This window comes from Harpia harpyja, chromosome 5 (genome assembly GCF_026419915.1).
Source record: "Harpia harpyja isolate bHarHar1 chromosome 5, bHarHar1 primary haplotype, whole genome shotgun sequence".
Taxonomy (NCBI): Eukaryota; Metazoa; Chordata; class Aves; order Accipitriformes; family Accipitridae; genus Harpia; species Harpia harpyja.
In genome coordinates, this window is record NC_068944.1 from 9,072,636 (window position 1) to 9,090,234 (window position 17,599).

At 39.0% G+C, this 17,599-nt stretch overlaps 1 protein-coding gene across 4 annotated transcripts in view; it reads left to right on the top strand.

The window, feature by feature from the left end:
* GABBR2 (gamma-aminobutyric acid type B receptor subunit 2) overlaps positions 1-17,599 on the top strand; it is a 490,947-nt gene that overhangs the window by 303,808 nt on the left and 169,540 nt on the right. For all 4 annotated transcript variants that reach the window (XM_052787480.1, XM_052787483.1, XM_052787481.1 and 1 more), the window contains 3 exons: positions 12,918-12,998; positions 16,171-16,321; positions 16,814-16,946. In XM_052787480.1, the coding sequence (XP_052643440.1) occupies positions 12,918-12,998; positions 16,171-16,321; positions 16,814-16,946 (365 nt within the window). The remainder of the gene's footprint in view (positions 1-12,917; positions 12,999-16,170; positions 16,322-16,813; positions 16,947-17,599) is intronic.

The following is a 17,599-nucleotide window of genomic DNA, read 5'->3' on the forward strand; positions in this document are numbered from 1 at the left end:
TAGCTGGAATTTGGGGGCCCCAGGTTTCCAAATATGCAAGTGAGGATCTAGGCACTGGTCTCACACAAGAAGTGTGACTGCTGCTCTAGGTTATGTTTCATATGTTTCTGACCTTTAGTGTCTTACATCCCATTGTTCTTGCTTTAATCAAAGTTGCACAAATCTCTTGGGTTTAGATTTAAGGTAGACTTTTCTGCACCTACCCCAAACACAGGAAAGTGAGACAACGTTTTTACATCTTATACCGAAAAGCAATTAGTAAGAGCATTTGACTTGCATTGCTAGCTCCCACTGATCTGTAAGGGCTGTTGCAGAAGAAGCAATTGTGTACAAGAAGGTGAAGAGACAAAAACTGTACCTAAGCTTAAGTAGTCTTTTTCTAATATAGTTTTGTACTGAGGTTCTCAAATTCGGGGGGGGGGTGTGTGTGTAAAGATTTATGGTCAAATAGGTAAAGTACTTGCTTTTAATAATTCTGCTAACTATATGAAACACATGACATAGGTTACAATTCTGCTCTAATCTCTTTTTTTTTCTTCCTGAAACATTGTATAAATTAAATTTCTATTGAATGCTGTAACAAGCAAGGGATTGGTAGCAATTGCTGAGATACATATGCACTGAGATACATACTCACTTACTTCAAGGAAGATTGAAATCCCCTTCTCACAGTTTGATCACTGTGGTTTTGGCTTTCAAACTTGTCACAGTTAAAGTTTGTGGGACAATTGACTTTTGTAGGTAGCTTAGAGTAATACTTTGCTAACAGTTTCAGGGGAAAGCTTTTTGAAATATTTTTTTCTTGAAACTGTTTTTGGCATTTCCTGTTTCCAGAATTCCTCTTGCTTTCATACTCCAGACAAACCTCAGCTTTCTTCACTCATCATGCATCTACAATTTTAACATTATCTCAGGCAAAAGGCAAAACATTATGCTAGAACAGGGAGACAAATATCCCTCACATTTAAAACACTGGAATGTTTCAAGTTTTGATTCCAGTTGTAATGAAAAACTGGTGACATCAATTTTGTACAGCAGTTTCCCAGAGTGTTGTGCCTCTACAGAGGTTATTTAATCTGGTCTTTTATGCCCAACCAATTGTAAAGTCTCTACCGTTTTTCACTGTCATACTGCAATACAGTGATACATGAGAAAAAATGCATACTTCTGCTTTTCTAGTTTTAATCAGCTTTTCAAGGATTTTTGCCTTATATTGTATTTCATTCCTATAGGCATAAATCCTGTCCTCTTGTAACAAGTTAATGTTCAAATTAAAATCATCATTGCTGTATGCTATCAATTTTCTTGGCAGAATAGTTTCTTTCAAACTATGAGCCTTTCATCAAACTGTTTTGTCTCAGTAGCTAAAATATCAGTTTTGATTCTGGAAACTCTTAGATGAGTGTATTTAATGTTATGCACAAAAACAAAGCTATGCTTATGCATAAATGCTTGTGTGCTCTGGCTGTGCTTTGCCAGGCAACTTTATTCCAGAGCTGTCTGTCAGGTGTATTATATAACTGCTCTATATTAATTATTAAATCCTTTATTATTTAGAGTAATTATAATTTAATGGCTGTAGCTTTCCATGGGAGGTTTTTTCTCTTAATGCAGGCCTGTTTTCTGTAGCTATTCAAACTCCAGATGAAGAAATAAAAGGAAAAATAAATCAGAATTTAATTAGAGATTACTCAAAACAGGTTAAAGCAAGTGGATGTTCACTGAAGTAGCAGGAAAACAGAGCTATTTCTCTGGAAATTTGACTTTTAACAAGGTCCAGTTGAGTGTGTTTCTTTCCTCTTTAATGCAAGATCAGCTTACAGGTTAAAAAAAATCTAACCAAACCAAAAATAGTTTCCTGAATGAACTTTCTTTTGCAAATATTATTGGGTTTTTTCCTCTAAGTTTTAATACCATTAGAATTTAAAAGGAAAAATCAAGAAATAATAGTGGTGATAAATTTTGAAGTTCAAGATTAGAATGCATCCTACTAAAATGTACTGAAGGAAACCAAACAGCTCTACTGACATGAAAAATGTGTATTAGGGTGGGTTAAATTCTGATTTGACTGTTACTATCATCTTACGTTTCAAAACTGTTCTGGCCTCATCCTGACATAGAATTCACATATACTTACATCCAAACAAAAGCGTGTCAAATGGAAATTCGTAAAGTAAGAAATATCATTGTAGGGGCCTAGTGGGCTGGGCTGGTACACAGAACATTTCAAATGCTGGTTTTTGAAAACCCACCACTTCTTTTGTAGATCAGCAGTCTCCCGTGAGTGGATCTGTCACCTGGATCTGTCTCTTAAAGCCTGTGAGAACTGAGTAGGGCACGGTCATTTTTTCTAGCTGCTGATATTTCACACAGGGATTTCATGTCTTCCAGTGCCTTAGGGCATGGGGCTGCACAGCAGCACCCCTCCTTCTGGTCGGTACCCCAAACTTTCCAGACTTCTCAGGTAGCCTCTTGGGGGTCAAAAAGACAGGCAAGAAGCACAGACTTCGAAGAGGAATTTCCCAGCAGCTACTTCTGCTCATAAAAACACTCAAAGTAGCACTCCTGAACACACTTTTCTCACCCTGTGAATCCCGCAGTTCTTGGGTTAGATGGGCATCCCGGAGTTGTGTAACATTTCTTGTTTTCTCACTCCCTGGTGTGCCGTCCCTAAATGTAGCAGTGACAAGCCCGTCCCTGATGGGGAGCGTACCTCCCCGAGGACTGGGAAATACAATCTGTGATCCCATGTGGCTCTACGCCCCGAGCCAGGCTCTGCACGGGGAGCTGATTGTCAGGGGAGGGCTAGAGCTTGAAAGGCTGAATGTCTGTGGCTTTCCATGGCTCTTTGAGTGATGGCTCTCTTGTTCATCTCAGCAGGGAAGCTGGAAGAGTCATCTAGGGGAGTACCACTACTTGGGTGCCTTTATAGTCTCCCCTATATCTCGGCGAGGGGCCGCTTGCAGATGCAGGTTATTATACAAGTGGGCTCTTTGTTGCTCTAAATTTTTTTCTGGAATGCTTCCCCTACTCTTTCTGAATAAAATATCTGGAATAAACCAGCCTAGGTGAGTCAAAACTGGCTTTCTTGTACAGGAAAAAAACCCTGGCAGTTACCGTACAAATTACAAGACAGAAAAGAGCGTAGAGTTTGCAGCTCTGTATAAATGTATTCAATGCTGCCTCAGCTACCTTATTTTGTATCTTAGGATGAGGGCAGTGGGAATTCTGCCGTTGGGTTTGACCCTGAATCTTGAAGAAGATATTCAAAGCTCTTTATGTGCTAGAGTGTTTTCACAGGCCACCTGGTGTAATGGCAAGAGTGGATATTCAAGGACATAGTGAGTAGTTCAGATCCAACACTTGTAATACACACAACAGCTGCTGCTCTCCTCCCATCTCAGGCACGGTAATTGTGAAATTCCAACCTCTAAATAATGCACTCTTAATTCTGAAAAAGTTTAAGGACGCAGTACGTAAGGAAGAAGCCAGAGCATCTTGTTTTCTGACCTCTCAGCTGGAGCAGACCAGGCACAGCCTGCTGTAAGGCTGCTCAGCATGTGCTGAGCCCTCCCCTCCCAGGGGAGGGGAAGAACAACCCTAACAGATGGCGAGGGAAGGCCCTAATCATATAATTGTAGGTATGCATCCAAATGTGCGATATGGAGCCTTTGTTTTGTCCCTGTGTTGTGTGAGATCACCAGAAAGCAGGCATGCCTTGCTAAGTGGAGGGCAAACCACCTTGTTGTGAGGCACTCAGTCACATTGTCACGTCTTTGCAATAGCTGGCATGCTGCTCTGCTCCTGTCCTCCGGCCAAGCACGCGTCTTCCGTGGCGGGGGACATTTTTATTTCTGTCACGTTATGCATTTAGGTTTGGTTATTGTATAAATTGGGAAGGGCCACCCAAGCCTCAAAAGGAGGACTGCATCATGCAGCTCGTTCTATATGTCTGAGCGGCCCCCAAAAACGCGGTGGCAGAGACTTGGCAGCACTGTTCAAGTCACCTGAAGCTGTCCACAGACTGGGGCTACTGTCAGTGGTTGTGCTGTGCATCACCGCACTGACAAGAAAAGCCTCTCCGGGGAAAGAGGTAACCACCCAAGGTTTTCTAAGTAATGGATTTCGGGTTTTTTTTAATTTGTCTTCTCAACTGCAAAAAATAAGTGATGCTCCTCATTGAATTGAATTTAAAATTTCAGTTAGATGAGTTATGTGTTTAGGTAAGTGTAGTGAAACATTTCTTTTGGGCACCCACAAGAAAATCAAATTAAATGCTAGAATATTAAACATACCAGAGAAGGAAAAGGTCACCTGATCTTCTGTCTGATTCAACCAGAGTGTGCAGCTGGGCTGGAGCCAGGGTCATCGAGGTCCCCAGGGCTGTCTTTCTTGTCAGGACATCCCACGGTGGCCGCCAGTCACATCTTCTGTCAGGTCTGTATGGAAAGCTTAAATGCTGAGCCAGCAGATGGAAGTTGGGATTAGGCTAGTCTTGGGTGTCTTGCATTTTTCAGCTACAGCTGAACTTTAACTTGGTGAGTTAGAAAAGACTGACAGCAGTGCTATTCCCAGTTGTTTCTTCCCTAAATGACACTGCTTGGTGAATTTGACTTAAGTTCATGATTAACTTTGGGGTTAACTAAAAAAAAAAATTCTCTGTTAATTTGGTAATGATTCAGATCTTTCCCTTGCCAGACTCTCCTGATAGGGCACACTGTGCCTACTCAGACTCAGTTTCCAGGGCACCAGAGAGAGAACAATTGCATTTATCCCCCTTGGATAAGAGATCTGGAAACGCTGCTTCTCTGTCATCTTTGGTTTCTTTGGAAGTCTCATAGATTGTCAAAATGGATATGCTGCTGTCCTGTGGTTTGCTGTCCCTTATCTTTGAATTAGTGCAGTGTCGTGGTATATCTTGAATTGTGCCTCACGGTCTCTGACGTTTCAGCACTCTGAAATCAAGCTCAAGAAGCAATAAAACGTGGCCACAGCCTCTCTCGCTGGCACCTCCACCTCCTGCGCAGTCCTGGCTTCAGTTGTCCCTCTCCCGGAGAGACTCTGACAGATGGAGCTGCTGCTGGGCCCTGGGCTGCTGCCAGGGGGACTTCTCTGCACATCAGTGGCATCCGCGTCCAAACCTGTCACTGCCTGGATGGCCCTTCAAACCCGGGAAGCTCCTGGGAGGTCTTCCAGGGAAGCCAGCCCAAGGTTGATTTCCTAGCACACCCACTGTAAAAAACGGACTAGCGTATGAGAGTAAAGGTACTTAAAGGCACACGACAATTAATAAAGTTGTGTTATTATTTAATAATTGAGAAAATTCCTTCTCTGGAAGGAATGGTGGCTGCCTGTAGTTTTATACATGCAATGCTATTTCCCACTGTAAATTCACAGTTAATAAAAGCAGAGTGATTTTGGAGTCTGCTAGGAAAAGGTGATTCCGAGTGATAAGTGAAATAAATATCAATTTTTGTTTGTAGACCGTGTTACATTTAGATAAATATTAATATTAAAAAACACATGTATACTTACAATCTGAGGTACTGTATGACTTCAAAGAATAATTTACTTTGGCAGATAAACTCTCCAAATGTTGAGGATTTTCATTCTCTGAAAAGTTAATCAAATCATAAAAGAGGATGAACAATAGAACAGGCAAACCCTTAGCTGGATTGAGATGTTGCAGTTATCGCACATGCATGTATCCTAAAATATAATCATACTGTACCTATTTGGATATTTGTTTCTATCTGTTAACTTCCTTAATGGAGTAAAGGTAATTCAAATTACTGACATATGTTTCAGTGGTTATGCAGTCTGATTATGATTCTCAGTTAAGATTTTATGCTAGAAGTATTAAAACCAAAAGAAGGGTGTTCTCATATACAGCCTCATTTCAAACTATCAAGGAATTTATTAAGCATCCTAAGAAACAGGAACTTCTTTTCAGAAGAATTAATGTAAGCTCTGTACACTCGCTTCATCACACTAGTCATTATACTTCATGGATAAATCTGCCTTCATTATTGTATATTTGCTTATAACTTTCTTAGTTTCCTGAATGAAAGGTATAATGATGGTGTTAACAATTCAGATTTTAAGAAGTAATTGTTTTAAACTCAAAGTAATTATTTTTTATTTCATTGTATAGCTCTTTGATACATAATTTATAAATACCTAAGATATTTAGGTATTAAATCCACATGAACTATATTACTAAATTTCTATGCAGTACCAGAAACCAGTCTAACAAGCAAAATAGGAGACATGTAAAATCGGGAAGGTAAAAACAAAGGTTAAAAAGGATTGGTAAAATTAATTTTTATAAGCTTTTAAAAAGGGAGATGCTTGAAATTTTTATGGAAAAAATCTTCTTGGGCTATAAAACCACTAGATTTTTTATGAGTTCAGGATACTTAATGACATTTTATGTGCTGCTTGCTTACTTGCTTTCTATATCCTGTTGGCTAAATACCATTACTAATGTAGTGAAATAAGCCCAAGGTTAAGACTTCTTAGCTTTTATCCTGACTCTAAGGCTGACATACACTGTTTGGTTTTTGGCTGCTTTAACCTTTCTGTCTGTTTTGCTTTATGGATGAATGAAAGATAGGACTTGAGAACTAGCTATGAAGAGTAATTATCACTTGCTATATATACTGCTTTCATAACTCAGGGTTTTCTGTATGTTGTGTGCACTGGAATCCAGGATTTCAGAAATAAAACACTAAACAGGTACTTCAAATGAAGGAAATAGTTGTGCAGGAGTTAAAGATACAGGTAATATTTCTTTGGGCAAAACAGATTTTTAACTCTAGTTACAAGGGTAAAAACTGTGGTAATTCAAATCCTTGCAAAGGTAACGTATTTTTCTTCCTTGATTCTTTCTTTTCTCGCAGCTTCTGCTGAAGAATAATCTTCTATCTGACCTGACATTTTCTTCCTTATTTGAACTGTGATTCTTAATCTCAGCATTTCTGTCTTTAAACAAAGAAATGGTTGTCTATAAGTGGATAGAAATTCATGAAAAAGGCTTTGCTCATTCATTATTTATAAGCTTCTCTTGTGATATTTTTTTTTTAATTGGAAATTTTCAATGTGTATTGGTTATTGCTGATATGTGATAAGGATAACTGAAAAGCTTCCCGGTCCTGTTTGACAAGGATATCTTATGAAAGTTAAGATTACATTAATTTGCTAAGAGTTTCTACAGGATCCACAAAATGAAATGTTTCTGTATTTATTCTGAAGGAAATTAGCTTTCATGATGCTTGGTTTAATTCAGTAATGTAAAGGCATTCAAAACAGCATTTCCAGCTTTTGTGATAGATCGTTATTTTGTGAAAGAGCTTTCAAAATGAGCGAGACAAAGGTAAGACAGGTTAGAAGAGACTTTGCAGGCAATTTGCACAGGACTTAGTGAAATATGGGAAGTGTTCTCAGACTTGCCATCAGTTTGCAGTCTCCAGCTTAGGTTTTTCTCTGCTTGTGTTCGGCCCATCTTCTTTCCTGGGACTTGTTCTCTGAATACCCCTAGTCGCAGGATTGCTGTCGCTCAGTGCGGCACATTAGCTCTTCAGGAGCCTTCGCAGCAGGCAATAGAGGGAATGAGAAAGAAGAGCCAAGACCTGTCAGTGACAACTGATTGCTAGGTGACTGGCAGTTTAAAGTGCTAAAGAAAAACATTCACTCTTTAAAAGAGAATGTGACCAGAAACCAAATTGGAGAAAGGCAAGCCTCAGAACACCATAATGTAAAGTGTCCGTGCACCCTTCGCCCTGTCTCTGGACTGAACCTGTCAATGAGTTGCCAATAGCTTGTGAATGGTGAACTTCCAGATAGGTTAGATGTGTCTTTGAAAATGTTAGCACTTGTGCAGTGGCATGATTTTTTATTCGTATCTAAGAGATTGATTTGAAATTTGAAATTAAAATCTTTCCAAATTGAAGTGTCATTCTCTTTCTAAAGATCTTTAAGCATTTCAGGTGTGTATGGTGCATGCTCAGTTTCACCCGTTGGTGGCCACTTGGGCATCTTCTTCTGAGATCTGATGAGTAAATATTCCCCATAGCTACCAGCAGTCGTGTTGGACTGTGATGCATGGATGAGGAACAATGTGCAAGAGCTAAATATTTCTGTTGTAGGGCAAGGTTTAATGATATTGGATCCTGAGATAGGCTGCTAAGTGCTGAACGTGCAGCAAGATTTTCTAACGTGCTAAGCATCTAATCACTCCCACTGAGTGACGATGGTTAAGCAAGAGGGGCAGCTGACAAAGAGTGGGAGAAGGGATTGTTAAACTGATGTCAGAGGAAGGTTTTCAGGAAGTACAGTGATAATTTCCTGAGTGGAGAGGCAAGAGGAGCTATATAAAAAAATTTTCAAAAACTTTTTTTAAGGAGAAGGAGACATAGAGGCAGCACCTTACGCAAGGATGTTTTTTCAGGACAAACTAAGACCTAGATATTGTGTATTCTTTCAGCTATAGGTTATGTCTTTTTTCTACTGCTTCTAAGTCGAGAAGTGTCATTGAGATGAGACACCTCAGTGACCCTTAGCTTATCTGGAGACTAGTCCATTGTAAGTTTATTAATTTTACTTTAAAATTTACTTTATATTTGTTGGAAAGTGAATACTCATCCCTTGCACACATTTATCTTTGTAGTTTGCATGGAACTCTAACTTTATAAAGAGCTGCAGTGACACAACAAAGTATTAGTAGTGTCCAGCTATGGTAAGCTATTTAGAGCTTTGAGGTCCTTAATTTTCATTTACAGCCATGCGGTTTGGGCACCATGGTAACGTTAGGGCAGACCTATTAATTTGTCTTTGTTCTGGTGGCCTAGACATAGTTTTTTACGTTAGCATAACCAACTAGACGTGTAGGAGTCCATGAATACATTCACAGATCAATATACATCTTTTTGTAACTTTGTAGGATACTGTGTTATTTCAGAGTGCCCTTACTATTATAAGCATAAATTATACTGGTGATATACTGGTGTAAACATTTTTATAGTGGTTTAACTGCATCACCACTAGGGTTATTTGTACTATTTCAGTCAGACTGACATACTTGAAGGTGCTACAAGCTTTAGCTATAGACAAAGTCTTAATGTCATTAGAAGCTAGCCAGTATTGTCTGCATAGAGGAAAACAAAGGAAATCCATCCCATATCCTATGCATTGCAAGTGCTTTCTCTCATCCTTAAACATTTCTCAGTAGAAACTATCTTCATGAGGTATGAATAAGTACACTTCTAAAAAATGTAGTGAAAATGGAAATTATGACATATAGTGAAAAGAACTAAAACTAAGCATAATCTCATCCGGAAATTCTCAGTGTAAGTGCATAACAGTCATACTGGCAATCATAATACTGTTGTGCATTTTGGTAAGTTTGTTTTACTCAGCTGATGTCAGTTGAAGAATTATTTTTGCTTTTATTCAACAAGAACATGTAACTACCTGATATGCAATTAAAAATCTGTTGTATTAACTTTGTGAAATGTGACCCAATTAATTAAGTGGTAGTGTGTCAATTTGTCTGGAGTTGCTTAAAGTGGGCTATAAAATTCTGTAATAAAACATGGAGAAGAAAACATTTTAATTCACCTTTAAGAATAGTTCAGTTCTTTGTTGGCAGAAGACTTTCATCTTGGCCATATAAGTAATCTATTCTGTGACAATTAATTAACCACAAGGATTAGTTGGTTATAATTCTGTTTGGCAAAATTTTCAGTCACATATTTCTGGGACAGTTTTCTCTGGGTTGGTTAGTTTTTATACTTTTCTGTTCCTATGTGAAAGAACAACTGCAGATTCAGGTTCTAAAATCCCACCGCTCCTGTCATGGTATCGGCAAATGTTATCTCACAAAACAAGTATATTTTCCCTCATATTTTTCTTCTGCGTTTTAACCTGAGCAGGAGGGTTTCGATACAATCTCTCTATCATGAGTGTGGAAAGATCAAGTTAAAAATAATGAAAGCACTACAGAAAGAAGCCAACATCATATTCTGAATATTGTGCAAAGCACTTTGTTGGTGTGTTTATTTGAAGGAGTTCCAGTTTCTCATGTCCTTTTGTTGTTGAACACACAGAGATTTTGACAGATATGAGCTGCATTATACAAACAGTATACTGACTTGAATAATTCAGAATTTTCAAAGGGAATTCAAGGGAATGGCATATAGAAAAGTAGAGCCTGCAGTCCCATCCTTAGCTATGTTGACCTATGCAAGAGAGCAGAGAGCCATAGTGCTGCCTCCTTGCTTCTTTTAATTAATATTTGGAGGTGACTTTGTCACTGATCAGCACTTGTGCGTGGGGAACTGAAAAACCAACAACTGTAGTTGTACTCCTTGCTGGGAGTACAAAAGAGCACAAAGACTGTTTGTGTCTCCCCCTCAGCACCCCTGTAATCATACTAAGAAATGGATAGTATACCCTTCCTCTCAATGAAAATATGGTTTATTTCCCTCATAGACTACTTTCCACAATTGTAACTACTTTAAGATATCAAATACCTTTATGCCTTTTCTTGACTTCAAGAAACCTTGGCATGTGCTCTGTGAATTGTCCTTTCCCATTTGTAAGGGACAAGGCATTGATAATGCATTTCCTAGGTACTAAACACTTTTTTCCCGCACTCTTGGGTTTCTGAGTCCAAAAGAGTCTTGCTCTTCAGCTCAGTCTGCCATGGAATTTTGTTTCTCTGAATAGCTCCACCGAGCTCCATTCCTACAAGGGCTAGCTCGTGGTACCCAGGCTAGCTTGTTGTAGGCTAGCTCATCTCTATTGCACTACATCGCACTTACCATTATAGGCACATTCTCAGTGTTACTTCATCTGTAAAGGAAGCCGTGTAAGAATTTATAAATGTTGAAAAGGAATGGTATTGTAGGTCAAATGAAGCAATCACAGAAAAAGTTTCTCAGTTGCAGTACCTTAATCAGTTAGAGCACAGATTTACGCTCGCTTTTTTGTATGCTTCCCCACCTGTTATGTGCTTCTTACATCTAATCTAGTCCTGGTAAGTGCTCCATACAGAAATGTTTGTGGAGCAATTACTCTTTTCTCTTCGCTGTTTATCAGAGCTATCAGGTTTTAGCCTGTTGATGTAAAGTTGTAGCTAGACCAACACCAAGGTGCATGTCCTCCCCATTTGGTATAAGTAGATGCTGTGGACTATCTGGCATCTAATGTGCAAATTGTATGTTGGTATGCATTCTGGTGTTCATCTCTCTTTTCTCTAGGTTGTGTTCTGATGTTTTAGATCTACAGGTAATAGCTGTATTGCTACAAATACAGATGGAATTGAATTGGTTCAGTTTTTAGCAGTGACCATTTTAACTTTTAGATGACTAATGTAAGGATTTTATTGTTTAAGACTGTCAAGGATTTATGCATATATCTATTTCACAGAGGATTTTCAGCTGATGACAGAAAGTATAAACTTATATTTACTCCTAAGAGTATGTAATGCTGTGTGGATGAGCTTTGTGAAACTGCTGCTGGAGACCAGGGGATTGTGCTTTTATTCCAAAGTAGTCTTAGGGCCCCACAAGTGGATCATGCTCATGCAAAAGGCAAATAAACTTTCAGAAATGCAAACTCCAGCTTTTGATGGAGGTGTGGCAAATGCCCAGGTATCTCTGCCAGATTTCCAGCCCAGTCTACAATTCTGCGTAAACAATTTTAACAGTAAGAAGTGTGGTTTATGTAAGGAAAACTTTTGCCTCCTGTGAGCTCTCAGATTAGTATTAATCAGCCTGTAGAATTTACTAAAGTGGAGCTAACTGCTCCATTCAGCAAAGCTGAACAGGCACAATTACTTTGAGTGAAAAAGGAGAAAAGGTTAATGTGGAGCTGTTGGGTGAAATACAGTCTTTTCAAATTTGCCATCTAGTTCAAGATCATCAGCTCCCAAAATCAGTGTCACAAATAGGGTCTTGAGCTCTGAATTTAAATGTAAATTGGGTTGTTCATGCCCACATATAGAGCCCTGAAAGGACATTTTTGGCTCTTCTGAGCCAGTTCATCAAAGAAAACTTTAGCCAGTGTGCCTGTGGTTTATAAATCTCTGACAAAATGAAAAAGTTTTAGTGTAAAAGTGATAATTTAGTAAGTTCCTGCACTTCTAAGCCATACCAAAATCCCAACAGAACTAGCAGAAATTAATTGATGCCAGATGTTATCAGAAGGGTAGGACAAATGTGTGCCGGAGTTCCAGCTACAGCAGCCAAGGTAGCAGCCAAACAAATTAAGTTCCTATATCTGCGTTACTCTACTCCATTAGGTACCAGAAGGCCATATATGTGATGATAGTCCCAAAATAGCAGATGAGAGTAACAGTAAAATTTTAGCTCAAGTGCACGTTGGCTTTAATTATATAACATAGTATGTTTTGCAGTCAGGGTACTAATGAGTTGCTAATTCCCAGTCAGAATAAGAGATTAGATTCCCAGCATATCTATTAACTAGGCAGTCTACTCTGTACTGACTGGAGCCTGCCAGTACGACTCCCCTGGGAAATACTTCACTGTGCAAGATGTCCTAGTTGTTTAAATGAGAGTGGAATGTGTGATTTAGCCATATCTGTTCTCCCAGCAAAGTGTCCTGCATGGTGTGAACCAGTAAGTGTGTGATCTTTAAGATGGAGATGTCTGTGCCCAATAACAACAATTCTGATTATGTAAATGAGTTCTTAAAAATAATTTGCATTTCTTTAAAGAATCAGAAATATTTCTTTTAATTATGTTAGCTGTCTGGCATTCTGCTTTGATAATTCGTGCAGTGCAGGCATATTTCATTTCCTTTTGACATATTGTCAAAAAAGAAGGCAAAAACGGTTAAATAATTGAGAACATGTGAACTGCCATAAACAATCACTCTTGTTTGTTTCTCTGCAGAAAGAAAGGAAGTGAAGGTGGGAGAGTACAATGCTGTGGCTGACACACTGGAAATAATCAACAACAGCATCAGGTTCCAAGGTAGGAGAGAAAACTGGAAAGAGGTACAAGAATGACATGGATAGCTGTGTGTAGTTTGTAAGACTGCTTGCTGTTAAAGAACTGGGTTTGGATTTTTAATATCAAAAAGCTAGGACACTGCATAAAGAGAATGGGAACTGAGCTGTGCTTAAAAAATAAATTAATTCTGAACAGAAAATCACAATGTTTTGATATTGGATACTTGTTTTTCATTCCAATGACCAGGACAAATTCAAATTTATATGTGTACACAAATGTTCTTTGATATTTCAACAAGCTGCAGATATGTCTTCTATTTCATCTCCACCAATCAATAATGTTCTAATTTCCTCCCCATTTCCCAATCCCCCAGTTTGTCTCACCTGAGGGATGCTCTTGTGTGCTGTTTTTGCACACACAAGGAGGAGGTCGTTGTTTTTCTTTGGGAGGTGTCTCTTAGGCAGTTAGTAAATAGGATTTCAAAATACCAAGGCTAGCTTTAAGATGGCCCCTGTGAAACAGGGCTAGAGAGGGTGTTCATCCCAGTAGCACTCCCAGGGTCCACAGTGGGCATATAGACTGTGTTGCTGTAGCTTCTTACCATTTTTTGTCCCATACTGCTCCAAAGTTAACATGGGGACTTCCTCTGCCCTCACAGCAGTTGGAGTACGGGCATACCCACAGATTTCTAGGCATATGATCACAGCAGCCAGATGTCAGCTGAAATGAGTTTTAGGGGTCTCTCCTGTTGACTATAGGCATATACATTATTTTTAAAGCTAATAATTAGGATTTAATCTTAAACTCTGCTATGGTGCGATTCAGTAACAGAAAATACAGTCAGCTTGGTGAGATCTGTGTGGTTTCCCCAGGAGTGGTGGATCAGTATCAAGCTGCTGTATCCCGTGCTCTACTACTCCTGCCTCCAGTGTCCCAACAAGCAAGCTTTGCTTGAGCATGACTGCAGTTTCACTGCAGTGATCTAATCCATGACTGCTTGTCCATCAGCTGCAGCTTCCCACCTTTCCTGTTGGTATCCTTTGCTGGACTTAAAAGAGCACAGCTACATGCACTTCTCACATCTGTCTGGAGAATGAGGCTTTGGAAATGAAGAGTGCAGAATCTGTCCCAGTTGCCTAAGTCTGGGACCCAGCAGATTATTTTTGCTGCAAGAAAGAACTGATGATGTGGTTGAATACTGATTCAATACCACTAATTTCCAGAGAATATATGCAGTAATAGGAGACAGTTTTTGTTCATAACTCCATGCCTTTAAGGACAGTAGATAATGGGAAAAATTTTCTATTCAGGCTTTTTTCAGGATCAGACTCCTAGTTCTTGTTCTGACCACATCTGGTGTCCCTTCCACCCATAGCCTGTCTTATATTTGTCTTAAGATGCATTATGTGACTCCCAGTGAACCTTCTCTATTCACCCGCCTTAACTTTTCACTGAGGCAGTCATGTATTCAATGTGGAGGACACTGTTATTACCATCTTCCAGGCAGTATAAAAAACTTAGTTACTTTAAGTGTTTGAAATGAAGAGCAGTAAATACAGCCCTGTTTAATCCATTACATAAAATTGCACACATGAGAACAATAATTCATGATATTAGAAGCAATAGAATTGAATGCCCATTGCACAAATAAGAAAATACATTTTATAGAATCACTGGTTGTATTTAATAAATACAAATCATCAATATAATCTGTCTATTTTAGATACAGCAGGGTGGGTTTTTTTCTTTAATATTAGTTCTTTTAATTCATGCACGTGCTTCACTGTATTTTTGGCTTGTTACTTGTTGCCTAATTTTGTGAAGTGTCATTCACTATAAATGCATGCTCTGAGGTGGGAAAGGGAAAAGGGGAAAATCTCAGTTACTTTTCTCCAATATCAAATCAGCAAATGGTCCCTTGACTGCCACTTTATTGCAATTACTTGAAAGGAAACTTTTTTTTCAAAAATGTTGGGCACAAAGACCAAAGGATAGCAAGTTTCCATTGTCTGAGTTGTTTCAGCTTAACTGGTATGGATAAAGCTATTTTATTGTATAGATCCTTGAATATTCTTCTAGGTGCAAAGCAGAAGAGCGGTTGTGAAATTTAGCTATGGCAGCTGCTAGCCAGTTACTTACAGCTCTGTGATCAGCGGGTCCACAGAGCTCTGCCTGTGCAGCCACATTGTGAAATGAAGCTGCTCGGCCCCGTGCGGTCATCCTCGCAGCCCCACGGAGAGCTGATGGGAAAGGACAGGCTTGGGCACTATAGGGCACACAAATCCTTTTCTGAAGGAAGGCAGTGATGCAAAAGGCCTTTTGTCAATCCCCTGCACCAAGGAAAAATTCAGTAAGCAGGTAAAATGGAGTGTGGGAAGTAGGGGATGCAGAGCTTTATTGCAGTTGTAAGAAAGTAATTCTTCTCATTAAACTGAGAAACCTTTAATTAGTGGGAGCTGACTGTCAATCAAGCACATGGCTTTAAACATAGTTTTTAAGTTCAGACATTCAAGTCCACCTCTGCAGGGATTTGCAAAGTGGGTCTGTCCCTGTAAAACCTTTGCTATCCATTCTTCTATATTTTTCCATTCCGTGGAGTTCTGTGAAGGCACCACCAGCCCTGCCTCCCTCCACTCCCGGGGCTTCCCTCACCCTGCCCACAGCCCAGGACCCCATTTCAGACCCCCAGGACTGTCAGTCCCTGCCCCAGCAATGCCACACCAAGGCTGGTCTCCAGCTGTGGTAGGTATCTAGACAGGCTGTTTGAATTTGCCCTGGTAATAATGACAGTATGCAGAGGAACGATACTCCTGTTTTCTACTCATTGCTCTGTCACTTGTTTCAGGAAAGCATAACCTCCTGGTAAAATTTATGGTCACAGTATGCATTTTAGTGTTTATTTACGCTTTAAAATGCGGATAGTTAGCATATATTTTACAGGGTTCTGCATTAGGGTTCTGGTGTGGTTTTTGTTCCAAAGAGGATGTTTACCTACTCTAGAAATACAAACCTTCTTGTCAATCAATGTGACTAACATATGTCTGTCAAAGTCAATGATTTCATCAGCTACTGATGTGGTTCACAGTTGCTAAATCTGCTAAATTAGAGGTGTAGCACTTAGGAGAGGCAAATATTCTTACAGAAATTCTACATCTGGCTGAGCTTTAGCCTTTTTTTCTTCTTGTGATTCTAGGACTTGAGCCTCCAAAGGACAAAACGATTATACAAGAGGAGCTACGCAAGATCTCCCTGCCTCTCTACAGCATCCTCTCTGCCCTCACCATCCTAGGAATGATAATGGCCAGTGCATTTCTGTTCTTTAACATCAAAAACAGAAATCAGAAGTAAGACACTCATGTTACTTCTATCACTGCTTCTTTCATATTTAAATGCTATGTTTGTAGAGTCTGTCATCTATATATATATAGATATAAGGAAGAAGTTAAAGCTGTGGAAAGATGATATTTTAGAACTATTTAATTGAAATCACTGTGTAATAAATTGACATTGAAATAGATTGTCTATCTGTTAAGACACGTTCTTTTATACTGTCTGGAAAGTGTAATTTTTTTATTTATGTTTGACTGTCTGCTATTAACATTAACCTTAGCTAATTAATCCATCAGTAAAATAGGAGGTCTTTTTACTAAACATTCAAAAACCTGAAACAATGCTAGACTTTATAAAACAGCAAATAGTGTGCATGCTTATAGATTTCATGGAGTTCTACAAGAAGGGTTATCTGTTTGCCTGGTTACAAAAAGCTCTTCTTTATTGCTCTAACAGCCTGGCAGTAATCTTTCCGTCTTTAATGCACTATCACCTTTTGTCCATAGACTAATAAAGATGTCCAGTCCCTACATGAACAACCTTATTATCCTTGGAGGGATGCTTTCTTATGCATCTATTTTTCTTTTTGGTCTTGATGGATCCTTTGTCTCCGAAAAGACATTTGAGACACTTTGCACAGTAAGTAATTCCATATATTCTAGTTGAAGATAGTCTTGCAGGAAGCTCTGTGAGAAATACAAACGGAAAAGTTCAGTAGTTGCATGTCTCATTCCATTTAATCACTGATTCTCTTAGTTCTTTCCTGGGATATTTTCTGGAACCAAATTCTGAAACATGCACAAAGCTATATTGTTATTATTAGTGAAAGCTTCAGGTGCATTGGGATTTGGCCTCAGACTAAAACAGTAGATGTACTTTCTTGTTTTGAAATTATATATATGAAGATGTTTTATTAAAGGTTGTGTTCGCAGCATGACAACTAGTAACATCTGTGAAGCTACTACGGTTTCTTTCTAGATTCCGTATTATTTTAGACTTCATGACTGCTGCTTCTCCAGGTCTTTTTACTCAGTCTTTTTGGCTGAATCTCCAAAGACTTCTACTGCTATTTCCAGGCTACACTATAAATTCACACAAGCCTAGATCCATGTAGAATATATTCTAGTTAAATCAAAACAAGCAACTCTGAAACCAAATTAAATATGTCCACCTGGAAGCATGTAATGTCTTAATTGCTCACTGTAATATGCAGCCTGACTTACAGAGGCCATTTCATAGAAAAGGAAAGAACTTCACTGCAGGAATATTCCTTCCAAAACCAATACAACCAG